We start from the raw sequence: 27,630 nt of genomic DNA, 5'->3' as shown, positions 1-27,630 counted from the left end.
TTCTTTACACGATTTCAACCAGAACCTTCTTAATTCTATATTTTAAATGACAATTTTTTTTAACTTTATCTGACATTTTCAGAAAACACTACAACTAATTTATGTCTATCTTTGGACCAACTCTATCACATATGTCAAAAATTTCATTCGCTTTTGTCCAAATCTTTGTTTATCACTATTATTTAGTATTTGCCCGCATTATGATTTACTATGACCCGAAATTCATAAGATCTTCTTTTTTAATACTTTTTTGAGAAGTTATCTTAACCAAACACGTGTGCCATCGGAAGACATTACAAATACAATGAACTGTGACGTCAACAACTAACGGACGTCGACGAAACTTGCAACAACACGTTTGTTCCAACTTCCCAACATTGGTGAAAACGCACTGGTAATCACAAACACGTTGGTGACAAATGTTTGACAAATAATAAATGTATTCATGACTCTATTAAAAGAGAAATGCTTTGATGATTTTCTGAATCTGCAGATTTTATGGGAATCTGTTATGGAGTTAAGTTGTACAAATTATAACAGCGAAAGGAAAAAATAACCCTTTTTGCAATCTGGTTAATGAACAAAATTAAAATATAACAGATGATGATAAGAATGAGTTTTCACCATGTTTACAAAAGCCATCACGTACCTAATATTTGCTATTTCTAAGTATATTGACTACATTCCCAGCTTAACTGTCTTTTCGGTAGAAGTTGTTAAAAATCTTATTCAGTCATCAATGGAGTATGTAAGATTCCACTTTTATGTCAACCGAATCTACCACCAGTCTTCACTTCTACCGTTATAATGTAAAATAGCAGGGACGTAACATTAAGCGTGGTAGCTAAGCATTTATGTAGTACGTATCATTTCGTTTACCCTGTACATTTGTATAGACATTTCAACTCTATACGCGGTGACGTATGCTTTAAATTATATTCAAATAAAGGTATACGCAAATTTGGTCGCGGCGCACGTGTCCTAGTCTGTCGAATTATTTTATACGTAACTTCGCACATATATTAAAAAAATAAGCGACTACGGTTCGTGCGGCGCGGTCAAGTCGGCGTCCACCTTAAAGCATAGTAACGCGACGATGACTTGAAATATCTATAATCGCAATATATACTCCACAATGTACGCATAGGCCAATTTGTCACACTCGTTAATACGCCAACGGCAATACATATCCGTCGGCACCTAATATTGTTAATAAATTACAAAAAAATATTTGTTACAATAAATATATGGCTTTATAAGATGTGTTTCAATTTACAATATCTTAAAAAAATATCCGTACAGCCTACAATCTCGCTACACATAGAATACCAGAAATTTCATGGCACGAAACGAAAAATATACTTGCGTATAAGTGTAACTCTTTTTACGAAAAAAAAGTGCTATTTTGCAGAAACCCAATTTCAAGTTATTTATACAATATGTATGTTACTTATATGAATGAAACATTCAAGTAGAAAAAAAAATAATTAAAAATGCATTTGTACAAAGCGAAAAAGTTAATGCTTGTAGTACGAAAATACTATATTTATAGTTAATGGCACTTCTAAAATTTTGTTTTTAAATATATTACAATACCTATAAGGGGAAAGCTTAATGCCTATTTACGATAGCAGAAATTCCTTGAAACAGACAGCAAGGTCCAGGTAAAGTGTCAAGAGCGATCATTAAATCATTTATTGTTACTCGCGACTTAGCTCAGTCTGTTTTCAAAACGGGTTTTCAACTACCCCCATTATTTATTTTATACTAGCGACCCACCCCGGCTATACACGGGTAGCATTCATTGATATAAACCTTCCAAAACTTTCCGAGATAAGCGCATACATACAAACAGAAAAATAGGGTTAGTTTTTATGTGCGGTGATTAAATCAATTGAAACGTCGTAATTGACACGTCATCTGGCGTTCAGGGAAATAAACGAGAAATATGTCTTATCTTTTCGCTCTTATTTTCGGTAAAACTAAGAGAAGAAGTTTACCACGCCTAATTCCCGTAGGCATAATAATACCCACGTTCGCATTATGTGCGCAATTTATATCTATAATCCAATATGATCTATATAAATTAATTTGTGAACGTTTAGAACAGAATACTTTATAACTGTAGGACCTACGTTTCTATTCACGATCGTAAGATTAGGCATAATGTCTCATCTTCTCTGCTTTGTCTAAGATTGAAAGAGATATATACCGACCGTGAATAGCCTCGTATTAAAAATCGTAAATTCATTTTCACAACCCACTACAGAATTCAAAATGTACATTGAGTGAAATCTTATAGCTAACGTTAGACATAATACATTATACGAGATAAACTGAGATCTAAATACGAGGAACTAATTATAATAAAGCGTAGTACACATTCGATTAAATTGGGGAAATAAGTTACTAATCACTCTGGTTAAATCACACTTATTTAATCAAGTATTAAATTCATTTAAATTTTTAATGAATAAATGATATTTCCAGGAAAAATATTCAACAAATGGTTGTGTCATATTAAAGAAAAAAAAAATTATGACCACTTTGTCTATACATATACCTCAATAAATATTCCTCCAATGTGTACTAGGGTCAGTGAAGTGAACCGAAATTGACTTATGAATGATATATAAACAATAGACTATAAATAATATTTAAATTATTTGATGGTAATCGACGAAAAACAAAACATGGATATTACTTCATTCAACACGCCTCCTGAATATGAAAAAAATAACCAAATATATTTGCACACGAAATATCACCATTATTAAGAGATATCGTGAATAATAAATTGAAATATAATAATTAGCTATTTGAAAATCATTATCAATAGGTATAACTACAGGGGATATGTTTCTGCATCCTTAAAACTATAGAGACCTAATTTACACTAAAATAACAACCTACATACTAAAACTAATCTAAATTTAGTTGAAACGCCCTTTGCGACAAACCTTGATAGACTTAATTGCAAAAAAAAAAAAGATTACTTAAAGTATAGAAACTTCGTTTATAAAACCGTTTTTTTTAACGTGGCCAGTTTGTTATTAACCTCTACTCTTATCTCGGCTCAAAACAGCATGTAACACTGAGCCAGCACCTTCTGTGGCATTCACGTTTTTATTACCATACTTCAAATATTTAATTTCATTTTCAAAAGTCTGTAATTACATTATAAATTGTCCAAATCCTTCCACTTTGTAAACCATCTGTTAATTAATTCATGAAGGCATATTCATTTAAATTTGGCCACTACTTTTAAATTTTCCATCAATAAAATACAAAATGCACTCACAAAATTTATGTGTGACGTAAAGTCAACACGCCAATGTATAATATAGGCCTAAATTTCGAAAAGCAGTCAATTTAGGAACATATGCCGTTTGGCACGTAAACTCCTCTAGATATTGAAACATGTTAGGCATCGTTACGAAATGGCAACACTAGAAAAAATAAATGCACCAATCAGCTTTAAGCACCGAATAGTATGTTGATTAAGCTCCCTTTTTTTGGATCAAATCAAAAGATGTAAGAGTCAGACAAAATATTCTCCCTCCCCAAGCCACTGACATGGATAATTATTGTTTTGTAGAGCGATCGTGAGCGTTATGGATAGGTATTAAAATGACATTTGACGCAAATGGCCGCCATATTGTTTGGTCAAGTTGTTCGAATTTTGAAAATCTAAAAATCACTTATTCTATTTTTCTCTATCTATTATAATTCTATTTATTTTATTCGTTTTGTTTCTTTGTGAGAGTGTCAGTCGGTTTCCACTTGAGGAGGATGGTTCTCCTGTTGTTTTCGCTTACGTATACGTATAGCGACGAGATGCCAAAATTAAAAAGAAATTGTCATGAATTTTTTTTTTTGCTTATCTTTAAACAGTTTTATTTGTTCTAGTATTCTACATAATCTATGGTCCAATTATCAAACCGTGTTACCAAAACTTCTGTTGTCATTTTCTCGTCAGCACTACGGCATCCAGTATTCGCTATCATTCGCGCACGCACGAACGTACATCAACATCAAAATGGCGGGAATCAACAAGCAATCTCAGGTTTCCTGATAAATACACCTATATAAATGTATGGTAGGTACCTCCGCGGCCCGTCAGACTATGCGAGCTAGAAGTTCTGCTGGCGCTTCCTCTTGAGGTGGATGGCGTCGAGGATGGGCTGCCGCTTGCGCGTGTAGCGCGCGTGCAGCAGCTCGATCTCGGCCTCCATCTCCGCGTCCAGGCGGGCCATGCGCGCCTCCAGCTCCGCCACCGGCAGGAACGACAGCTGGCCGGTACAGCATACACATTGGTCACGTGATAAGAAAAAAATAAAGACCTATCGATAAAACTGTCGCTGTGCGTCATAATAAAAAGTGAAACAGCAATAGTTTTTCGCGTTATAAAAGTTATAAAAACCTTCTACTACTACTGTATTTTTTTAGTGAAAAATTTCCTTCCACAAATTCTTTGATTATTTAACAATTAATGATATTTCTTATTCTCTCTCTCTCTCTATTATGTATGTGGAGCTGAGTTATACTAAATTAAGAAGACGCTAATGTATTTTTATAAGATGACTAGAATGCACTGTCGGTAAAGTAAACGCAATAGCTGCTCTTCCTTCACTACTTTATTCGTCTCCTCCCCTCCCGTGACTCTTTAACGATAGCCGAGAGGTTTGTTAAAGGAGATATATCTTTTATTCTCTCTCATAATGATGAAATCCTTGAGTATTTGTTTCATTGCACGGCAATAACAAGTACATGTCGTGAAATAATTTGCCATTTTGTAGGCTAGGTAACTTAAAAATATACTTTTTATAAACTTAAATTGTAATGTTACGCGCCACGTAAGTCCGTTTAATTAACATAATTATGTAATAATACATGTAGATATATCTTGGTTTTTTTTAACAATTATCTAATATTTACAACAAAAAAAAAGAAAATATATAAAAACACGCTTAAAAATAAAAGGTATTTTAGTAAAATGGTTAATAGAAAAAAAAAACTTCAAATCATTGAAGGAAAAACATTAAAATTGTCAAAAAAAAATATGTTTGTTGTAAATTATGTGAACACAAATGTTAATGTTAGTTTGGTTATTCAAAAGGAATGAAAGTTTTAAAACTTAATTTGATTAAGTGATCCAAGGGTTGTTTAACTATAAAAAGAAGCCCAAAAAGATGAACTATCATGTGAAAAATGAAAACAAAATGTTCGTCCGTTCTATCAAAAATAGATTTTAAAACTACAGCAATAAAGCACAAATCTTCAAAATTAAAACAATCACTATGATCAGAATTTTAATATTAAAGAATTCTGTGTTTTATAATCATACATTAAAATCTGTTTTTTAATAGTATTCATCCGAACGCGACATTAAAAAGGGACTCCTTTGTGTTTAATCATCTCAACTGATCAAAAGGTTAGTTATAAAGGCGTGTTCACACTGTGCAAGCCGGCCTACAATCCACACAACACAGTGTGCAGCGAGACTTACGCGGCGCGTGCAAGTCAAGAACGGTGACGACGTGTAGCTGACTTACGAATTCCAGGTTCCCGCCCGCCACCAGCGCCGCGCCCCCCTCGCCCGCCTCGCCCTCCGTAGCGCTGGTTGGAAATAAACACGTTATACATACATAAAATCACGCCTCTTTCCCGGAGGGGTAGGCAGAGACTACCTCTTTCCACTTGCCACGATCCCTGCATACTTCCTTTGCTTCATCCACATTCATAACTCTCTTCATGCAAGCTCGGCGGTTTCGGGTAACACGTTATATTTACATTAATTCGTGAAATTCAGTTCCAGCCCTACGAGAAATTATTCATTCTGTTCGTTTGTTACAAAAATACAGTAAATGTGTAAAAAAATATACGAAGGTGGACTTATCCCATTTAAGGTCATATATACAGGGTGACTTTTAATTCAACTGCATAAATTTAACTGTCAAGTGTACTCATCTAAAGGATATTTAAAAACGTACGTAAAAAACAAGAAAAATATCGTTTCATATTTCAGAAAGTACGAAAAAAAATAAAAGTATCAAAATCCACGATCCTAAATACGTCACATCACCCCGGCCGGCAGTAAAGCGACGCGTAAGATTCAGAGGTCAACGACACAATTCATTCAGCTGAGCGATCTCGACAACTCTGTACTTTATTTGATCTTGATACTAGAAAAATAATTTATTTTTCAGACATTTATTAACATGTTTAGTTTTAGTTTCTTTTTGTAGTAATGGTCTTTAATAAAGCGTTTGACGTAGTTTTTAAGAGATTTTTTAAATGTGAAAATGATAACGTTTAATTTAAATAAAAATAGGCTCAAACAGCTCAGAAGCATGGGTATAGTCTATGTTTAAAAGGATGCAGTTGTTTTAAATGTCACCCTGTATAATTAAGAATCTGGAGAAGAACACAGGGTACTTTTTACCACGGTTAAAACTACAACCTGTACGTCATTTTGTAGGTGGCGCTAAATTCGCGCGGGCGAAGCTATTAGTACAAATACCGCTCCAAAATTTATCTCTCCTCCCATAGGTCTACTGGAAGAGATTTCTTTTGAAATAAGTAGCATCTTTGTATTAGTATTACTGTAATAAATGCTTCTGTATATAATTTTGTGTACATAAATAAATAAATGTCTATCTATGTACACTCACTCGAGTCCATCCGGCCGCCTGCCCGCCAGCGTGCCGTTGGTCCTGGCGCCCGCGTGCTGGTGGTCCACCTCCTTCTTCTCGAAGTGCTCCAAGAACAGCGGCCTGTACTTAGGTCTGTTCGTGTCCATGGGGTCAGTGTCGTGCCCTGTAACGGATTCCAATGAAGAATTTCGTGAAACAAATGCATGCCGTGTGGTTCCAGGGACCAATAAAAAAAATAAAGAATAAGTCTACGCCGCTCGTCACAACATGCAACAATCTGACGACAACTGTCAATCATCGCGAAGAAATTGACAGTTGTCGTGTGATTGCACGTTGTGACGAATGGCGTAGAGATGTCGCCACAAGACCATTACGTCTCATTCCCATGGATGCCGAAAAGGCGACTAAGGGATAGGCTTACAAACTTGAGATTCTTATTTAAGGCGATGGGCTAGCAACCTGTCACTATTTGAATCTCAATTCTATCATTAAGCCAAACAGCTGAACGTGGCCTATCAATCTTTACAAGACCGTTGGCTCTGTCTACCTCGCAACGTAGACGTGACCATATGTATGTATATATGTGCCTTATCATGTTGTCTTCAGCCCCATGAACGCCTGCCAAATGACATGCGCCCGCGCACATTAGACATGTCGGTGCATAACAACAGTAAGAGACTCACGCTTCATGGTGGCGAGGTCGGCGTCGGGCTCGTTGATGACCATGGTGCCGAGGTCGGCCGCCAGCGACGCGCACAGCGACCCGTCCCTACCCGGCACCAGAGTACCGTCATCGCGTTTCTTCATCGTCGCGTCATCGAAACCTTCGCCCTGGAAGAAAAAATATTGCATTGTCATCGGTCCTTGATACGTGTGCAAAGTTCCAAGTTGATCAGACGTTTAGAAACCAGTGAAAATTAAGCTCAAAGATTCCGTTACATACATACATACATACAACCCAAGCTAATAAAAGCGTAGTAAAAAGAGACAAATTGTGATGAAAAATTACCGATAGGTTGCTATTTGAAGAGTTGTCAGCGCCATCTAGTGAATGGGCTGTACAAGTTAATCGCATCGGCAGGCTTATTACCTAACTAGCTGTGCCGCGTGGAATAGTTATTTTGGGCATCATTGAAGCCCTCAAAGATGAATAATTTTCCCTGCTTTTTTTTTACACGTATTCCATGATTTCTTTGCTCCTTATAGTTGCAGCGAGATGTTATATAGCCTAAAGCCTTCCTCGATAAATGGTCTATTCAACGCAAAAAAGAAGTTTGCAATTCGAACCAGTAGTTCTTGAGATTAGCGCGGTCAAACAAACAAACTCTTCAGCGTTATAATATTAGTATAGATTATTTGCAATTAGCGATAATTGTGCGATGACTGCGCGACCGATTGCTTTGCTGATTGTTAGAAATCATCGTATTAAGTATACGATCGATTTTAAAATCAACATTTTGTATTAAGAACAGACTTTTCAATACAAAAGTTGATTTTCACAAAACAACAAACTTTTACGTAGAAACTAACTGCAATGGCAGCTGTTAATAACAAAATAAACGAATGGACAAGGTATAAGAGTATTTTTTTCAATTAATGGCTCGCGGATCTTTGACGGCCTCTGTGGTGCAGCGGTAGTAGACTTTTCTTTGACACAGTAGGTCTGGGGTTCGAATCTCGGCCAGGGCATGATGAACTTAATTAACTGGCCTGGGATTTGAATGTTTATCTACGTATATAAAATATTTATTTTAAAATATAGCATCGTTGAGTTAGCATCTCGTAACACAAGTCTCGAACTTACATCGAGGCTAACTCAATCTGTGTAATTTGTCCCTATTATGTTTATCTATGAGAGTTATGAATGTGGATGAAGCGAAGGAAGTGTGCAGAGATCGTGGCAAGTGGAAAGAGGTAGTCTCCGCCTACCTCTCCGGGAAAGAGGCGTGATTTTACGTATGTATGTACATACATTCATACATACATAAACTCACATACCTCTTTCCACTTCACGTATGTATGTATGTATGTTTATCTATCTTTCGCGCGCCCCGTTCTCCGACCCTAGTTAGTGAGCTAGTGAGTCAGTCAGTCAAACTCACGGCCCCGAAGGTGTTGGCGTTGTTGGCGTGCGCGGCGTGGCGGTAGGCCTGGCTCTCGCGGATCTCCCGCGCCTCCGCTATCATCGTGCTCAGGATACTCGGATGTTTCGCGTTACCTGCCGATTGGAATAAACGTTTGGATTATGTAAAAGCAATTAATTGTTGGCTCGGCAATGTAATACATTGCAGGACATGAGCTTTTTATAGTTCGATATTTCCCTTTCGACTTTGTTTTCTATGTAATTGTTTTGTTATGTTCAAGTGCCTCTTTCTTAGGGATCTTATTTTAAAGGCCTTTGCAAACTAGAAGAAAGTCATATTTCAAGAAGGATGTACAAGATTGAAGTCGATTTTTTTAAATATATTATAAAAATATTAATGTATAAGATAGTATATTAGTATATATTATATAAAAAAACACAACATAAATGTATCATTAATGAATTTTCATCACTCGAAAGGAAGATAAGTAGATAAAATTAGGAAAAAAAAGTTAAAGATGTGCATTTAATGATACTTCAGTCACCTTTGCGTTTTACATATACAAAAGAACAATTACAAAGGTTTTTGACGGCCTCCGTGGCGCAGCGGTAGTACGCTTGTCTGTGACACCGGAGGTCCCGGGTTCGAATCCCGGCCAGGGCATGATGAAAAAATAACTTTTTCTGATTGGCCTGGGTCTTGGATGTTTATATATATATAAGTATATATTATAAAATATAGTAGCGTTGAGTTAGTATCTCGTAACACAAGTCTCGAACATACTTCAAGGCTAACTCAATCTGTGTAATTTGTCCCGTATATATTTATTTATATTTATTTAAAGTTACCTATAAACTCATGAGCTAGAAGAAACTCCGCCGTGGCTCGTTCATCGGGATTCTTGATGAGACACTGGCTCACAAAGTCTATGAACTCCGGTGACCACTGGTCCGGTTCTCTGTAATATTAATTTGGGTCACATCTTCATGTTGGTGGCGACATCTCTCCATATATGTAGCGACATTTTAGAACGCATACATACATACATATTGTCACATCTATATCCCTTGAGGGGTAGACAGAGCCAACAGTCTCGAAAAGACCGAATGGCCACGTTCAGCTATTTTGTTTTATGATAGAATTGAGATTCAAATAGTGACAGGTTGCTACCCCATCGCCTAAAAAAAGAATCCCAATTTTGTAAGCCTATCCCTTAGTCGCCTTTTACGACATCCATGGGAAAGAGATGGAGTGGTCCTATAGAGTTTGTAAGAACCAGGTAACTATAGTCGAAACACCACAAGAAAATTAACACGTATGATATATGATCGACTACAGTAGTCGATAAATAGATAGCGTTGTTAAAATCAGCCTATAAAATTAGATCATTTAATAAATAAGCATAGCTAATAAATGAGTGTGATATAAATAAAAAAACGGATGTTTATCTTTATAAGTATTTATTATAAAATATAGTATCGTTGAGTTAGTATCCGTAACACAAGTCTCGAACTTACTTCGAGGCTAACTCAATCAGTGTAATTGGTCCCGTATATATTTACAAGTATTTACATACATACATAAAATCACGCCTCTTTCCCGGAGGGGTAGGCAGAGACTACCTCTTTCCACTTGCCACGATCCCTGCATACTTCCTTTGCTTCATCCACATTCATAAGTCTCTTCATGCAAGCTCGGCGGTTTCGGGTACTTTTGACCTGACCCTTTACCAGGACGTCCTTAATTATTTTTTTTTTTTTTTTTTTCGGGACAAATAACACAGATTGAGTTAGCCTCGAAGTAAGTTCGAGACTTGTGTTACGAGATACTAACTCAACGATACTATATATAATAATAAATACTTAAATAGATAAACATCCAAGACCCAGGCCAATCAGAAAAAGTTCTTTTCTCATCATGCCCTGGCCGGGATTCGAACCCGGGTCCTCCGGTGTCGCAGACAAGCGTACTACCGCTGCGCCACAGAGGCCGTCAATTGATCAAGATATGTTCGTCTAGGTCTTTATTTATTTATAACACGAGTATTTATTTATAACAACTGACCTGAATGATGGCGGAGGTTTCGTAGGTATCATGAAGATAGCTCTCATGGGGTGTATATCACCGTACGGCGGCTTCCCCTCCGCCATTTCCAGAGCGGTGATGCCCAAAGACCAGATGTCTGCCACGCAGTCGTACCCTATCTCCTGGATGACCTCCGGCGCCATCCAGAACGGTGTCCCGATTACTGTGTTCCGTTTCGCCATTGTGTCCTGGAGAATGAAGTTGTACCATCAGCCTGGGGTGTCTTCACACGACACCCTTGAAGGACATGGCGTCCGATGACCAAGGTTCAGGTTTAGTAGGATCTGGTACAGTGGTGACTGACACCAAACACCCTCCCCACCTCCGACCCCTACAGGATCACGGTGCTAATCAGGGTGTGGTATAACAAGGTGGAACAAATGGAAAGAAATATCATATTCAATGGTTACTGTCTGTTTCTGATTCACATTTTAACACGAAGAAATTGGCTTCGAACAGCCAGACCTCCACATGATCATGAATCAACATGATAATATTGAAAGAGGGTAAACACACATAGTCGCATTTTTATCCCATACGGAGTAAACAGAGCCTACAATCTCAAAGACAGTGGAAAGCTACATTCAGCTGTATGGCTTGGTGATGGAATTGGGATTCAGATAATCACAGGTTTCTAGCCAATCGCCAAAAAGAAGAATCCCAAGTCTATAAGCCTTACCCTCAGTCGCCTTATACGACATCCATGGGCAAGAGATAAAGTCTATTCTAATGTGCCGGCAACCACACGGCACTAAACACTACATTTATAAATATTCACCGTCAGCTGGCCAGCCACTCCAAAATCGGCCAGTTTCGCGTGACCTTCCGTATTAAGCAATATGTTCCCCGCTTTGATGTCCCTGTGTATCTTCCGCCGCCTGTGCAAATACTCCAATCCCTTGAGCGTGTCGCAGAGTATCGTCGCTATCTCGTCTTCCGACAGCGTCTTCTTTCTGAGCCTCATTATATCTGACACTGAACCGGCACCGCAATACTCCATTACAATCTGGAAAATAAATATAATATCTATACTAATATTATAAAGCTAAAGAGTTTGTTTGTTTGAACGCGCTAATCTCAAGTACTTCTGGTTCGAATTGAAAAATTATTTTTGTGTTTAGTAGACCATTTATCGAGAAAGGCTTTAGGATATATAATATCACGCTGCAACTATAAGGAGCGAAGAAATAATGAAAAATGTGAAAACAATAAACGGGGTAAATTATTCATCCTTGAGGGTTTCAATGACGCCCAAAATAACTATTCCACACGGACGAAGTCGCGGGCACAGCTAGTGTAATAATAAAAGGCTTAAATGTGACGAATACCACATAAAATAAAGCCCAAGGTACCATCACCGTCTTAGCATTACGAAGACCAAGGAATAAATAAATATCTTCTTCCTCTTGTCCCGGTTCCTCCTCATCGCTCTGGAAGGGGCCGGGGAATGCCTTTAACCATGGATCCTGGATTGGGTGAGTCAGGTTTTTACACGAAGCGACTCCCATCTGACCTCCGCAACCTTTGCATGTAAACCTAACCCGTATTGCAGCAAACATCCAGTTGTCTGAATGTGCATGTTTCTTCACTATGTTTACACCATAAGAGCATCGGTTAGTATTGAAACTAATGACCGACGCTCAAATAAATTAATCAATAACAATAAATAAATAAATAAATATATACAGGACAAAGTACACAGATTGAGTTAGCCTCGAGGCTAACTCGGGAATGGAAATAATAATATGGGAATAATAATATGAGAATAGAAAGGTAATCACCACAAATAATAAACAGTCTCCCGTCTGATCTCCGTGACTTTTTACAATGGAATATGACCAGATTGGATCATGGTTACTGAACATGAAGAATAAGACTAAAACAATAAAGAAGAAGAAAATGCTGCAGTGCAGTTTGTTACCGCATCTTCTGCACTGACGCCTTGGAAGCGGCAGTATACATAGTTTTTAAGTAATTTATTTGACATCAACCAATGTTGTGAAACTAAAAGTTTTGACAATTATTAAGCGATATGAAGAATCCTATAATAATGAATAAAAATTTTGAAAAAATGATTTTAAATTAAACCAGCAAAAAAAAAATATGCGCACGCGACGCAAAACATGCAAGTACAAATGCATTCAATGTACATTAATGTATTTTTTGCTTTATACGTGCGACGGTAACCACTTACCAGCAGGTGTATAGTCCTCTCGTTAGTAAGCTGACATGAACAGAATAAAATTAATTAATACATTTTTTTATTATGTCCCTTTTTGGACTACATGCTCATATCAAGACTTATAAATCTTCTTAAAAAACTGAAGCTTGAATTGTTGCGGCTTAGATTATGATTTGACATATTTTTTATATGAATGATCACAGTGCATTAAGAGTAGGTAGCTTAAATATGAATTAAATTTTTTCTTTTTTAGATAATCTTATAGTGAGATATGAAATGAGTACTTTAATGCCGTGATTGAAGCAGGGTGATGATAGCCTGTTAACACGGAGATCAGACAAGAGTCCCTTCGTGTGATGATCTGACTAATTCGCGCCTTAAAGGTGGTAATCGGCGTACCCTTGCATAAGTGAGGGTTTTTACAATATTTCATGAGGAAATTTGGTAACCTCCTTAACGTTAGAACACGATCTATATCCAACACAACCTGCCACATGTCCAGCACTAATCGACCTTACTTCTAAACCAAAAGGTATACATGCTAGGAGACAAGGTTTCTCTCAAATAGATAACAGTACCTGTAGTCTTTTGGCGATCCCTTCATGATCTCCTGGAGGTCCGTGTCCACCGGCACCCGCTTGATGTCCAGCACTCACGCACTAACAACACAGACAGAAGGAATCTCACCCATAGATCAGTATTCTTGAAGTAACTGCCGTAATACTTGACCACGTAGGGGCTGTCGCACTGCTGCATGATGGAGATCTCCTTGATGATCTCCTGGAGGTCCGTGTCCACCGGCACCTGCTTGATGTCCAGCACTGACCCACTAACAATAGAAGATAGAAAGAATCTCACCCATAGATCAGTATTCTTGAAGTAACTGCCGTAATACTTGACCACGTAGGGGCTGTCGCACTGCTGCATGATGGAGATCTCCTTGATGATCTCCTGGAGGTCCGTGTCCACCGGCACCTGCTTGATGGCAAGCACCTGCCCGCTCTCTTTGTGTAAAGCCTGGAATCATAATAATTGTGATAAGTGAAAAAAACTAATTACAATTAATGCCGTGTGGTTCCCGGCACCAATACAAAAAAGAATAGGACCACTCACATCTCTTTCCCATGGATGTCGTAAAAGGCGACTAAGGGATAGGCTTACAAACTTGAGATTCTTTTTTAGGCGATGGATTAGCAACCTATCACTATTTGAATCTCAATTCTATCATTAAGACAAATAGCTGAACGTGGCCATTCAGTCTTTTCAAGACTGTTGGCTCTGCCTACCCCTAAAGGGATATAGACGTGACCATATGTATGTATGTAGTGAAAAAATCAGTCTCTGCCTACCCCCCGGGAACAAGGCGTGATTTTATGTATATTTATGTATGTATGTAGTATGTAACTACATAGTGTGAACTCATTTGCCACATTAAAATCTCAAAGTAACATTTCAAGACGACGGAACTCAAGACAATTTACTCTTAGCTTTATGTACCTACATAAAAACAACTTAAATATTGATAAAACAAGTCATGTTAAAAATCAATACAGTTCCTTTCACACCCCCCAATTCCAACCATAATGAAAGCTCTATTCCCTATTTGCCGTTCTAAAAAAAGCCATAACGCCTTATATAATATTAATAACTATAAAAAAGAGGGTAAGTCCAGTTCATTTATCACGCAAACAGCTGTAGGGCTGTAACCAGAGCTAGTGACGTAAACATTGCGTTAGTATTTACACAAACTTGGTCAAGGGTGGGGTTTCATGTTTTCTGAGTAGTTTTGTGGTTGGATTTGAATCACTAAGTTCTACTAATGTTACTGATATACATACATCTATACTAATATTATAAGGCTGAAGAGTTTGTTTGTTTGTTTGAACGCGCTAATCTCAGGAAGTACTGGTTCGAATTGAAAAATTATTTTTGTGTTGAATAGGCCATTTATCAAGGAAGGCTTTAGGTTATATAACATCACGCTGCAACTATAAGGAGCAAAGAAATAATAGAAAATGTGAAGAAAACGGGAAAAATTTTTCATCTTTGGGGGCTTCAATGATGCCCAAAATAACTATTCCAGGCGGACGAAGTCGCGGGCATAGCTAGTATATATAGACTTAACAGTCTTGAAAACACCGAAAGACCACTTTCAGTAGTATGGCTAAATGATGGTATTTAGATTCAAATTGTGACAGGTTGCGAGCGCATCGGCTACAAGCAGAATCCCAAGTTTATAATCCCTAAGCCGCCTTCAACGACACCCACATAAAAGATATGGAGTGCCCTAAAGCGCAGGGAACCACTCTGGGTTTTTTTCATGATAATACATCCAGCTGCCCTCAGCGAAAGCACATCAGTTGACAATTAAACTAATGTGCATAAATCAGAAGTTACATGACCGCGGTAAGATCCTGTGCGTCCCTTTGCGTCACGCTTTATTCAAGCGACAAAACCTTCAGACAGACCTTTAGATAGAAACAGTTATTTATCTTCTTCTTTGTCGTTCCCTTTTTCTACGTGGGGTCGGCACAATATGTTATTTTTTTTCCGGTTACTTCTGTTCTTTAAAGACACTGTAAACGACATGATATATATGTGTGGTGTATGTGTAAGCTGTACCTTATATACGCTGCCATAGGAGCCCTCTCCGAGCTTGCAGATGATGTCGAACACCTCCTCTGGCTGCCGTGTGAGACTCTCTTCCGAGAGCTTCTTCAGCTCGCTGTAACAACACAAAACGTTCATTGAAAGCAGTGTCAGTAATGCGAGTACATACATAATATGTAAAGTCACGTTTTTATCCCTTGCGGGGTAGACGTACGAGACGCAAAGGCCACGTTCTGCTGCATTGGCTTTATGGTGGAATTTGGTTTCAATTAATGACATTTTGCTAGCCCATCGCCTAAAAGAAGAAAGTTTATAAGCCTATCCCTTAGTCGCCTTTAACGACATCAATGGGAAAAGAAGGATTGGTCCTATTCTTTCTTTATTGGTTCCGAGAACCTCACGGCACAATCTACTAATATTATAAATGCGAAATTTAGTATTATCATTGTAAAAATGTGTATGTGTTTGTTTGTTACTCTGTCACACAAAAACGACTAAAAGTATTTTCATGAAACTTTGCAGTAATATATAATAGCTTTAAATTGAAATGCCTAACCCTATGTGGATGAAGCGAAGGAAGTATGCAGAGATCGTGGCAAGTGGAAAGAGGTAGTCTCTGCCTACCCCTCCGGGAAAGAGGCGTGATTTTATGTATGTATGTATGTATGAAATACCTAACATACCTAAGTTAAAATTTATAGAGATTTAAGACAGGCGAAGCCTCATTAATAGCAAGTATTAGATATGGGAGGAAACTATTATAGAAATAAGTAGTGGTATACGTATTCGCATTATAATGAAATCATGGCCACTCGGACCCTCCCTCGATAGCGGCAGATAAGGGGTCGCTGACCCTGAAAAATTGTACATATAAAACTTTTTATACGACGGTACGTAATAAGTCTACAGCTGATGTATGTACTGTGATTATAATGGGAATATAGTAGCAGGTAGCACTTCGACGTGGATTCGTACGTATAATAATCTGTATTCTATTTTTTAGGAAGTTATACCACAGTTTGGTCACTAACCAACTTTTAATATTTCGATCAGACGTTTCGAGACCTTAGAGGTTACTTTAAAAAAATATATTGTCTTAATTTTTAAAATCCTCCACAGTACTAGTTTTTCCAAAACGACCTTTATTGATATAGGTACTGCACTATTAGCCGACCTCTCTTTTCTACTTTCAAAGTATGAATTGAGACAAGTTGAATTCATAGACAAGAAATAGGTAATCGCCACTAAAATTATACAGAGATTTATAGACATACAGACGCATAGAAACTATTTACGATGAGTCGTCAAATCTGCTGGCACTGGCATCACCTGAGTACAGAGGACACAATATAGAGCCCAAGACTTATTCTCCTACAAACATAAAAATCACGCCTCTTTCTCGGAGAAGTACGAAGAGACTAAACATACTTTCTTCATACATACATATATATAATCACGTCTATATCCCTTGCGGGATAGACAAAGCCAACAGAAAGCCACGTTTAGCTGTTTGACGCAATGATAGAATCGAGATTCAAATAGTGACAGGTTGCTAGCCCATCCCCCTAAAAGGAGAATACCAAGTATATTGGCCTACCCCTTAGTCGCATTTAACGACATCCATGAGAACGAGAGTGGTCCTATTCCTTTTTTTAACATGCATGCATAAAATCACGCCTTTTTCCTGGAGGGATAAGCAGAGACTACGTCTTTCACTTGCCACGTTAGCTGTATATACTTTTTTCGCTTTATTCACAATCTTAGTAGTAATGGATCAGATACCATGGGGCTCCCAGCGGTTTAATGTAGGACACCTCCCATTTCTTCCATGAATTTCTAGTGTCTAGGGCATCCTTTTATGCTAATCTGGTTTCTGTATCTTTCCGTGCAGATTGACACTGATTTTTAAATTTATTATTATGATATCCAACTGGACGTGACCTTTTCAAGACTGTTGGCTTTGCTTACCCCGTAAGGGATATTGCTGCCCCCGTAGCATGACACCACGAAAACTTTTATTATGACGTGAAAAGAGACAGCGATAATTTCTCGCGCGATAAAAACGGTGTCGCGCTTGCCATACCACAAGGACTGATCATGCAATATCAGAATCTGAAACTAACTAATATTATTCTTAAGATGTTATTTTTACTGCAAAAACAAAATGTGAAAGGTGAGTTCGTATATTTTCGACTAAATTACAAATATTAACCTATATTTCTGGAACTAAATCAACCCTAGTTTGAACTGATGAAGCTAGTGCAACGACATCTAACTAATTCTCCACCAAATATTAAATCATCAAAGGGACCCCGCTTCTTTCTTCAGCTTCTAAACACAGCGAAACAAAGCGGCTGTGGGAATACTGAAAGGTCATGAAATTATTTTAAGTTCAGGCTATTTGGCGAAAGAATTTGATATCAGCTTACTTCTGCCAAGACATCTGCTATCTTAAGTGTGCCCTGATGAATACGCACGGTAAGAGTACTTTGTGATTTGTTTGCGAAAGTTCAAAGCAACTACATACATTGTTACACATAGGTACATAAAATAAGGCCACTTTCCTTTATTTATCCACACCGTGAATTAAGTTCATGGTATTCCACATATTGACCTGTCTGGCGCATAATTGAATAACTTAGGAAATTCTTACAAACAATCTAGCATCCGTAGCGAGCCAAAAGTCATGGCAGCTATAGAAATATTTAGAATTTTCTTGGCAGACACGTTGCTACGCTGGAGTAATTTGCATTACAACATTTCCTGGTATAGATGTACAAATATTTATTTTTGCTATTTGGACTCCTCAAGAAAAATATTTACCAGAATCCGAATTATTTGTGTTATATAAACTGTTCAAATCCATTTCATGTTATATTATACAATTTGAAATCAGTCTTAGTTAAATTCGTGTTAATTCGGTAAAAAAGAGAATACCAAACGTAAACTGTTAGAGAATGCCAAACCGCATTAACTCCGCCCCCTGTACATTTTTTTTATGTAATAAAGTTTTAAATAAATATAGAAATAGTAGTATACACTACTTGATGAAAGAATTCAACAACACATTAATTACCTGGTCCATTTGATAAGGAAAATATTAAAATTATCCTCAAACAGTACATACGAAAAAATCGTGACATAGAATATTATTCTTATTACAATTAGTTCCTATTGAAATATGTATTTTAACAACTTATAGTAGCTGTTTAAACCACATCGGCCAGCCAGCTCATAGAAGACCCCCAGATGGGAGATGACATAATAAACTTTATATGTGGATAACAAATTATTATGAACATTATATTGATAACTGAAGGTGAAATATAAGGTTCGTTGCAAGAGAAATGATGTTGTCTCTGTTCAACTCTCCGACAAAAAGGTATACCTAACTTATTGTATATACTTAGGTATATGTATATGTAAGTTAAATTGACCTTAAATTTGATCAAAATAATTATCCAAATAAACAAAACAAGCCAGCAGTGTGCTTCTTCCCATGGATGTCGTACAAGGTTAGTCGCCTTGTACTTGAAAGGGCTAATAAACGAGATTCAAAAATGACAACCTGTCAATTCTATCACTAACTATACATCTGAACGTAGCCCGTCAGTTTTTCAAGACTGTTGGCTCTCTTTATCCTGCTTGGGAAAATACGTGACTATATGTATTTATGTATGTAACTAAGGCTTTCTCATAATCTTAATAGGAATTTATATGATGTTTTCCTAGACTTTTCTTTTTTCAGCTAAATTAAATTTAAAACCTTTAAAACTCTGTTAATTTTCGTCAAAGGCTACAAGCAAACAACTTGCGAAATTTGATTTAACAGAGTTCAAAGTTCTATAATAAAATATTTGGTATTGAAATTAATGGATATAAATAAAAGAAGAATAAATAATTAAGTTATTTGATCCACCATGTCCAATGGTTGTTGATGCAGTGATTCATATCAAATTTCTTATCTCCCCATGATATAACTCACTCTACGGCACTTGTCTATTTGGTCGGACAATACTGTATATTATGGCTTCCAGGCTTTAATAAATATTTAGTTCTTTTGTTCCATTGTACGTAAGTTACTAAGTATCTACTTGAACGAGATAATATTATCTTTATGTCCACATGTTAATCGTATTGGTACAAAAACAATAATATGATTAGTGAATACTCATTCAGTACAGACACGTTATTAAACTGAGAAAAAAAGACAAAAACTTATTATTTAACCTAGAACTCACCCTTGAGGGCGCTCATTGGCACTCATTCTCTCAGCGCGGCGTTTCTTACAAGTATTACAGCTGAGCGTAGGTGCACCTCCTTCCCACATGCCGCCCTTCCAAAACACCAAACGACCCTCACTATCCATGAGGGTTATCAAAAACTTTCATAACATAAACATTATCCAAAGCTAAACTTAAAACCAATCTTTCGTCACTAAATTTACAAAATAATCACAAATTGAAACACCACATGTACAGTTCATAGAAACGAGATAGGGTAATCAGTTTCGGTTAACTGTCGATACACAAACACAGACTAAACTTTGTTTATTGTGTAAACAGTCCCAACGCTTGAAAACGAGGTTACCGTACGAGCTGAGCTTACACGAGATGAACCTATTATTCTAACAAAACACCAAATCACAAATGTGCTAATAGCAACTTATACATACAACTGCAACTTACAGTTTATTAATAACCGAGTGGCCTCAAGTTAGAAAGTTTACGTAACAAAACGAACGACGATCATCCAAAAGCGATTAACAAGACTGAAGTCTCGAAATAAACTCGCGTATCCTTCCCACATTGTAACAGGCCACGACTCTAATCGAGTAGTGAACCAGACACGACCGTCCTCTGCACCAGTTGTAATAAGACTGTCTTTGATGTTTCATTTCAAGTTTCCCAAGTTCAGATTTCAGCTCGATTCTAGGACATAGAGATGGTGCCAAGTCAACAGTGGACTGAAGTCACTGTTTAGAATAGACCGTTAACTAAACATGCGACACATATAGCCTTACCCTTTAGTTTAGCATCAGAAATAGATTTGTTGATTGCTAATAGTTAAGCAGGAAAATGACATGGTTTTATTGAGAACGTTAATTTTATTTATTACTATTTACTTCACATTACATGAAAACATGATTTTAGGAGGATTAATTCAAATAGTTTAAAAATGGCTGAAAACATAAAATGCACTATTTAAATGAATTTCAAATATGAAGTGAGTAACAAATTAAACTCTCAAAGAATTCGTCAAAAATAATATGCATTCTTGATCTTAATTCTTTAGAGGGAAGATGAAATACGTCCATCAAGTCATAAATCAGGACGCAACATTAACTTTTTTAACATCATCTATGTCCCGCGAGCATGACGTTGTATGCTCTATAGATAAATTAAACCGCGTGTTGGTCCGTCTATTTATAATCCTGCTGGTTACATCGACATTTTTTAAAGGAAAAATAACTATAACATCAGTGAAAATGTATAAGAACAATGAAAAAAAAAATAAAGAAACTTTATTTTAATTAAAAATTTGAAGAATCGAAACTACAAACATTTTATACAGCACAAGAACTTTTCAATTTTTCTGCGTCATGCTTTTGCGCTTTTTCAAGTATTTGAAACCTGTTATAAACAGAAGTCTATTAAATCAATGCTCCAAATAAAATGTGCAATTTTGCTGGTTTTCCTAATTCTTATTCTTATCATTCAGATCATTACCATCATAAAATAAAAGTTTAATTATACTTCCTAGTACTACAGATCTTGCCTTCATTTCTCTCTTAATCTTTTTAATTTCACCTTTTCATCTATTAATTTGACGTGGCATTTCTTTGAGATGTCATGTCAGCGCATTCCGTTTGCGTTTGGCACATTTCTGTTTCCGTTCCGCTGATATTTTTGCGTGGGCAACCTTCGGACGTTGAACTGAAGACATGCTGTCTGCGGCAGCGCTCATTGTCTGGCCATAACTATGCATGGAAGAGCAAACAAATGCGTTTTGATGCAGTCTTCTTTAAAAATAAAACAGTCATATCGTGCGACGATTTATGTTCCTAGCCGTACCCGCGTTGTCGTTGTCACATCACAAACACGTTAAATAACCAGTAAAACTGATTTCCTTGAGACGACATTAAAAAATATTAGAAATATGAAATATTTATTGTACTATATATGGCCAACCGGTATTCATTTCAAGCACTACAAAAATTCCGCGAAGTAAACACTCGACCCAAAAATGGCAACGGCCAAGAACAAAAAGCTGTATGAATGACTAATGCCCTCATTAGGCTAATAGCAGCGTTGTGATTTTCGCCGATGGACGGAAAGTATACTTACATAGCATTCTAACAGGTCAGTAAAGATCGACGCCCTAGAATCGACGCCAAATAATACAACACAATCGACAGACCCCACGTGTCTTGCGGGAATCTAGAAACATGTGAGTGCAGATGCGACAGAAAAATTTATGTTGGCACATTACTTATACGTTTTTTAACATCGCGTCTTTTAAATATTAGTAGATAGACACACAGATTCCGCTCACTTCTTTCATATTCATAGGTATATCTTGTCCATATTATTCAGATTCATATCCTACCGAATAATATTTATTGACTGTGCGTTGAAATAAAATCATTTCACATTTATGCTACATACGTTGTATTCATACTAGAACCATTTGTTTACTTACATACATACATACATATGATCACGTCTATATCCCTAGCGGGATAGACAGAGCCACCAGTCTTGAAAAGACTGATAGGCCACGCTCAGCTGTTTGGCTTAGTGATAAAATTAAAGATTCAAATAGTGACAGGTTGCTAGCCCATCGCCTAAAAGAGGAATCCCAAATTTATAAGCCTATCCCTTAGTCGCCTTTTACGACATCCGTGGGAAAGAAATGGAGTGGTCCTATTCTTTTTTGTAATGGTGCCGGGAACCACACGGCACATTTACACGGTATTTGTTTACTTCATCATTCAATTTAAATTTCCATAGCAATGTTTTGCTGAACGGACATCACATAATTGCATCCTGATTACCATCTCAATTTAATTACAATACTAAGAACCAATCCGCTAAGCGTCCTGCGCCGAACAATGGCACCCGAGCTGGGTTCCTTCGACCGCTGAGTCATATGGTCATCAAATCGGCCTGAACTGAACAATAACATAGCTCACACCATAAAGCGTGTCTATGCGTAATCAATATAATTTACATTTGATACAAACATGAAGAATGCCAATTCCAGTCAAGCTCTTCTCGAAAACCTAAGCTGGTTTTTATTAGGGAAAATTTGTATTAATTTGAAGTCTAGTAGATAGATTCAAACAACTACTGCTGACTAGTTTAACAAAATTTTGATTAATTATTTAGACAGACTTCTATAACATGTAACTAATAACACCTCCCCTTGAGGAGATAAACATTTGCATGTTAAATTCACTATTCATCTTAACGTTACATACGTTTTACTCGTGCGAATATCATCAATGAATTAATGAGGATAGCTTTTTTTAATACACACACAAATCTGTCATTGGGAAACCGGTCGTCGGGTATATTTATACTGGAGTAAACGAAGCAAAGCGGGCCTCCCTAGACTACTCTTCGCCTCTATGAGAAGTCTGCAAGGATCGTAGCAAGCGGAAATCCATTATCTCTGCCTACTCCAATAGGAAACAGGCGTGATGGTATGTATGTATGTATACTAAACAATATTTTATACTATACTTGCTTAGTCAACAAAAAACCGATGTTAACTTCACGTGTGTAAACTTTGGAATGTAGATTCAACCCGAAGCTGAAGTAAAACAAGTTTTGCCCATAAAAACTCGGCATATTTTTCACATGACATAAGCCTTTAGTGCTCTGGCTGGTCGTTTTAATTGAATAGAACAAAAGCTGCAAACGCTTTGATTGAGATAACTTTTGTCGGCAAAAAACTGAAACAATGGCAATGCGACGATGTGAGGGGTTCACGAGAGAATCTAATAACTCTGCATCTACCACTATCCTGTTTCGGTCTATGTCGCACAGTTTTTGGTCGGTTTTTTCTTTAAAATTTGTTTTTGTATTGAATATTCATCAGTATATATTTTGAAGCTACCAGTTTGTTTATTTAGAAAAACTCCTAACTTTTGCTTCAGACTTTCGTAATACTTTAAAACAAAGATGACTCAAACTTTTTTGTTTAGACTTTCTTATAAATAACATTAAATAATCTCGTCATGTAACCTTTGAAATTGAAGCTGAACTTATATTAAAATCGTAAACGTACAAAGACGTCAATCTGAAAACACAATACTGCTTGTTTTGATCCTAAAAGCAGAGCAGTCATCATCTATTCCACAAGGTAAAATATAGAACAAATGGTATGTCGTTAAACTATTTCGATTTTGTGTGTGCCCACGCAAATGCTTGAAACAAAGACAAATAATCCAATAAACTGTATAAGCGCCGACGCAATGCGACATATATTAGCTGCTACAGAAATTAAATATCTCGGCCATGTACCGATGACTTTTTACAGAGTTATATGCATTAATTTGAGTGCTAACCGATTGTCTTACGGTGAAGGAAAACATCGTGAGGAAACCTGCACAAATCATGGTCAAGAGCGTAACCCGAGCTCTTTTCCAGATGGTGAGGATGTAACCGGGACTGACGACAGGAAGAAAACAAAAATTAAATCTTATTATACAAATTTGCAACTCACAAGTCACAATTCCTAAATCTAGAATTCAACACTAGGCAAGAAGGTGCGTATTAAAATACGTAGGTAGATGTTTCTACATCTTAGATCTTCGTTTCTAAGTTGCTAGTTAAAACAAACAAGCATTTATCGAAACAAAGCGAATATGCAAACAGGGGTTACAGTATCTGGTGCGCCCGCATACTTCCATAAGACTTTCTCCGTGATTCGCAGTGCAGGCATTTGGGGAAGTAGACAAATAACATAGGACAAGCTTCGTCCATATAATATTATGTAGCTATTTATCAGTGACGAAAAAGTACAGTAAAAGCGGACAAATTTTCAAATTTATATCATAAAGTAGGTAATGCTTCATTGTAAAGGCTCCTTCTCCTCCTTGTTCATCCTCATATTATAAACGCAGTCTTCGGGGTAAGTAAATTAACTCCCGTGATAGCAAAAAAATGGCGACGAATGGAAAAACTTTTTTCTACATTGGTTGATAAAACTTTGGCTCTACACTATATCTCCTCTGTTATCCAATGCGGGGCCAACGGAAAACCTGTTTGCAATAAATTCCTGCTACGGTCCACTTGTGTTCTTTTTGCTCAGCATGAGTCAAGGGGTTCGATTTCGCCTCTCGGGTCGTGGGTCGCTCACACAACCAGCATTGTAATCAAATTTCACTATAGCTTATTATATAAATCTGTGCCTTTTCGTGCTAATATTATAAAGAGAGAATATGTGTACCTAGGTATTTTTGTTTGACTACACCATAAACCTCGCAATAAACAATGGTTGGATTCTATGACCTAATACTAATCTGAACTAACTAATTTTAATAAGTGAAAGTGGGAATTAGTTTTTATATGTGGGGGTCAATACTCAGTAAAATTAAAAAAAATCTTGAATGAATTACATTGCACAATGGAATGTAAAGATGGACAGACTACAGGAAATATACACTTAGGAAAACTTACAAGCAAGCTCCAATCTATTAAAGAGGGAACTGATTGACTGACTAACATATCAACGCACAGCCCAAACCATCTTTACATATTCCCTTACATGATTTAGGGCTGCACTAATTTGGGGATTTCCCAAAAGTCCTGTGGGAAAGAAAATTAAAGAATTTTTTGCTTGATGCAGACAGAACCGCGAGTATACACTAACAAAAAGTGTCATAACTGGATTTGCATTAAATATTACAATGAAAGCATTTGCCCGTGACTTTGTCCGCCATAAGTGTTTATAAAAAAAAAAAAAAAAACACATGCCATGGCACCAACAGAAAAAAGAATAACTTTTTTCTGTTGGTGCCATGGCATGTGTTTTTTTTGACCAATGACCAATCCATCTCTTTCCCATGGATGTTGTATAAGGTGATTGTTCAAATTCATAATTCTTTTCAAGACTATAGGTTCTGTCTTCATCTCAAGGGATATAGATATGTTATATTATTCCAAATCTTAGTTAAAATTTTCAAGAAAATCCTATGGATAGTTTTTAAAAAGTAATAAATACACACACAGCCACACGTCCTTACAAACTGTCGCATTTATAATATTACATCAGAATAACACAAAGGCAATATTTTTATGCAAGCAAAGACGCAGACGAAAGCTAGTGTTCACATAATCTTAGTGCATTTGATATGAACGGAAGTGTATTGACAAGATAAAAGCCACCCACTCTTGTACAATATAATTATAATATTGAGAGGACTATAGATAGACATAAAGTCAAGTCTATATCCCTTGCAGGGTAGACATAGTCAACTCTAAAAGACTGAAAGGCCACTTTCAGCTATATGGCTAAATGATGGAATTGAGATTTAAATTTGCTGGTGCTTCATCTATAGGAAGAATCCCAAGTTTGTTAGCCTATCCCTTAGTCGCCTTTTACGACATTTATAGGAAAGCTATGGAGTGGTCCTATTCTAAATTGCCAGGAACCACACGGCATAACAAGATCATAGGGAACTTTGAAGTGAAAAATTATAGTTTAATTATATCATAAGTATTGGACTGGTTAGAATTGGGTGATACCTCACTACGTTTTCCGTCAAAAGGCGCATCCCGGACTCCTCTACAGAGAGAGGACTACTCTGGGAAGAAAATAACTAATTACTATAATACCCTGTAATATAAACTTCATCTACTCCCAACTAGTCCTAGTAGCATCCTCACCTCTCTGGAGAGAGATCTGGTGAGCCTGACTTATAATGATACTTTGTTGATACATTTATTTTTTATATCATTTCACCTAAAAATTTAAACAGATTCAATATTATATCTAAGAATTATAAAGTGCATGTTGTAAGTGTTATTTGTAGACAAATAAGAGGTAATATTTTTACAGAGCCATTTCTAAACCTGCATGAAAAAGGAGTTCTATTTTTGAAATATTTAGTGTCTGACAAATGACAGAACTTCAAACAGCACAAGGCATTGCTTAATTTGTTTATTTTACAGCATGTGAATCAAAAACTATATAAAATCACACATTTTTACTGCAGGAAAGGATATTTACTAACTAGGGTATTCCGCAAAACCTGTAGAACATTGAAAGTTGTCAATGATATTGGATAATCGGGGGGGAAAGCGAGTATTTGATAGAGTAACGATACTTGACTCAGTCAGGTAAATATCAAGATTATCAATATTTGAAAAATCGCTGAATCATTTTTATTTCTTACCTTTTAGATGACGTTTCAGTCATTTTTCACTAGATCCCTCTTTTATACTTGCGATGAGGAAGGCAAATCAAATTGCATTATCTTCAAATAACTAGCTAATGATTCGGCTGAACACGTACGGCGTAGACACGTTATATACCGAAACTTAAAAGTTCGGAACAAGTACACAGTATAATTTCTAGAAATCTAATAAGATCACGGTTTACTTCCGTTGTCACAGCGAACTCCACGAGAAATTTGTGCTAATACTTGCGGTACGAACTGATGCCGACGATGCCTGATGCCGACAGACAATGACATTTGATTATGATGACAAAAAAACGACCGACTCGCTCGCTCGTTCGTTTGTCAAAAACTGTCAAAAATATTTTTGAGTGGCCGTGAACACTTCAATTATAATTCTTGATTCTTGTCAATTTGTCGAAGCATTGTAAACTTGCGTTTTGCAAAATGAATCTATAACTAAACATTATGCTGCTTTTGAAAATTTAAGAACGACATTATCTAAGTATATACAATAAAATACTATGTATTTCAAACTAGATAAATTGTTCTTTAAAAATCTTAAATACAGAATCGCATGTTCGTCTTTGCGGCACATATTTT

The 27,630-nt window shown here is 36.7% G+C and overlaps 1 protein-coding gene across 2 annotated transcripts; it reads right to left on the bottom strand.

Annotated features, from left to right (window-relative positions):
* Window positions 1-769: 769 nt before the first annotated feature.
* On the bottom strand, window positions 770-27,314 carry LOC106133379 (serine/threonine-protein kinase hippo). Of its 2 annotated transcripts, none has more exons than XM_060949641.1 (11): window positions 27,025-27,314; window positions 15,630-15,732; window positions 13,695-14,024; window positions 11,604-11,831; window positions 10,805-11,013; window positions 9,589-9,698; window positions 8,759-8,874; window positions 7,340-7,487; window positions 6,675-6,819; window positions 5,556-5,619; window positions 770-4,292 (listed from the first exon to the last, which is right to left on the bottom strand). In XM_060949641.1, the coding sequence occupies exons 1-11, from the start codon at window positions 27,045-27,047 to the stop codon at window positions 4,134-4,136; spliced, it is 1,635 nt and encodes a 544-aa protein (XP_060805624.1). In that variant the 5' UTR covers window positions 27,048-27,314; the 3' UTR covers window positions 770-4,133. The 2 variants fall into 2 exon arrangements, with proteins under 2 accessions (XP_060805624.1, XP_060805616.1); XM_060949633.1 differs by lacking the exon at window positions 27,025-27,314 and adding an exon at window positions 19,859-20,451.
* Between the last annotated feature and the right edge of the window lie 316 nt (window positions 27,315-27,630).

This window comes from Amyelois transitella, chromosome 3 (assembly GCF_032362555.1).
Source record: "Amyelois transitella isolate CPQ chromosome 3, ilAmyTran1.1, whole genome shotgun sequence".
NCBI classification, from domain to species: domain Eukaryota; kingdom Metazoa; phylum Arthropoda; class Insecta; order Lepidoptera; family Pyralidae; genus Amyelois; species Amyelois transitella.
This window is presented reverse-complemented; position numbering and strand designations above follow the sequence as displayed.

Coding starts and splice junctions, on each gene's coding strand:
- LOC106133379 (XM_060949633.1), bottom strand. CDS start 19,986: ATGGATAGTGAGGGTCGTTTGGTGTTTTGGAAGGGCGGCATGTGGGAA. Junction 8,875..9,588: donor TCTAGCTCATGAGTTTATAG/GTAACTTTAAAT, acceptor TCCAATCGGCAG/GTAACGCGAAACATCCGAGT. Junction 7,488..8,758: donor ACGCCAACACCTTCGGGGCC/GTGAGTTTGACT, acceptor TTTTTCTTCCAG/GGCGAAGGTTTCGATGACGC.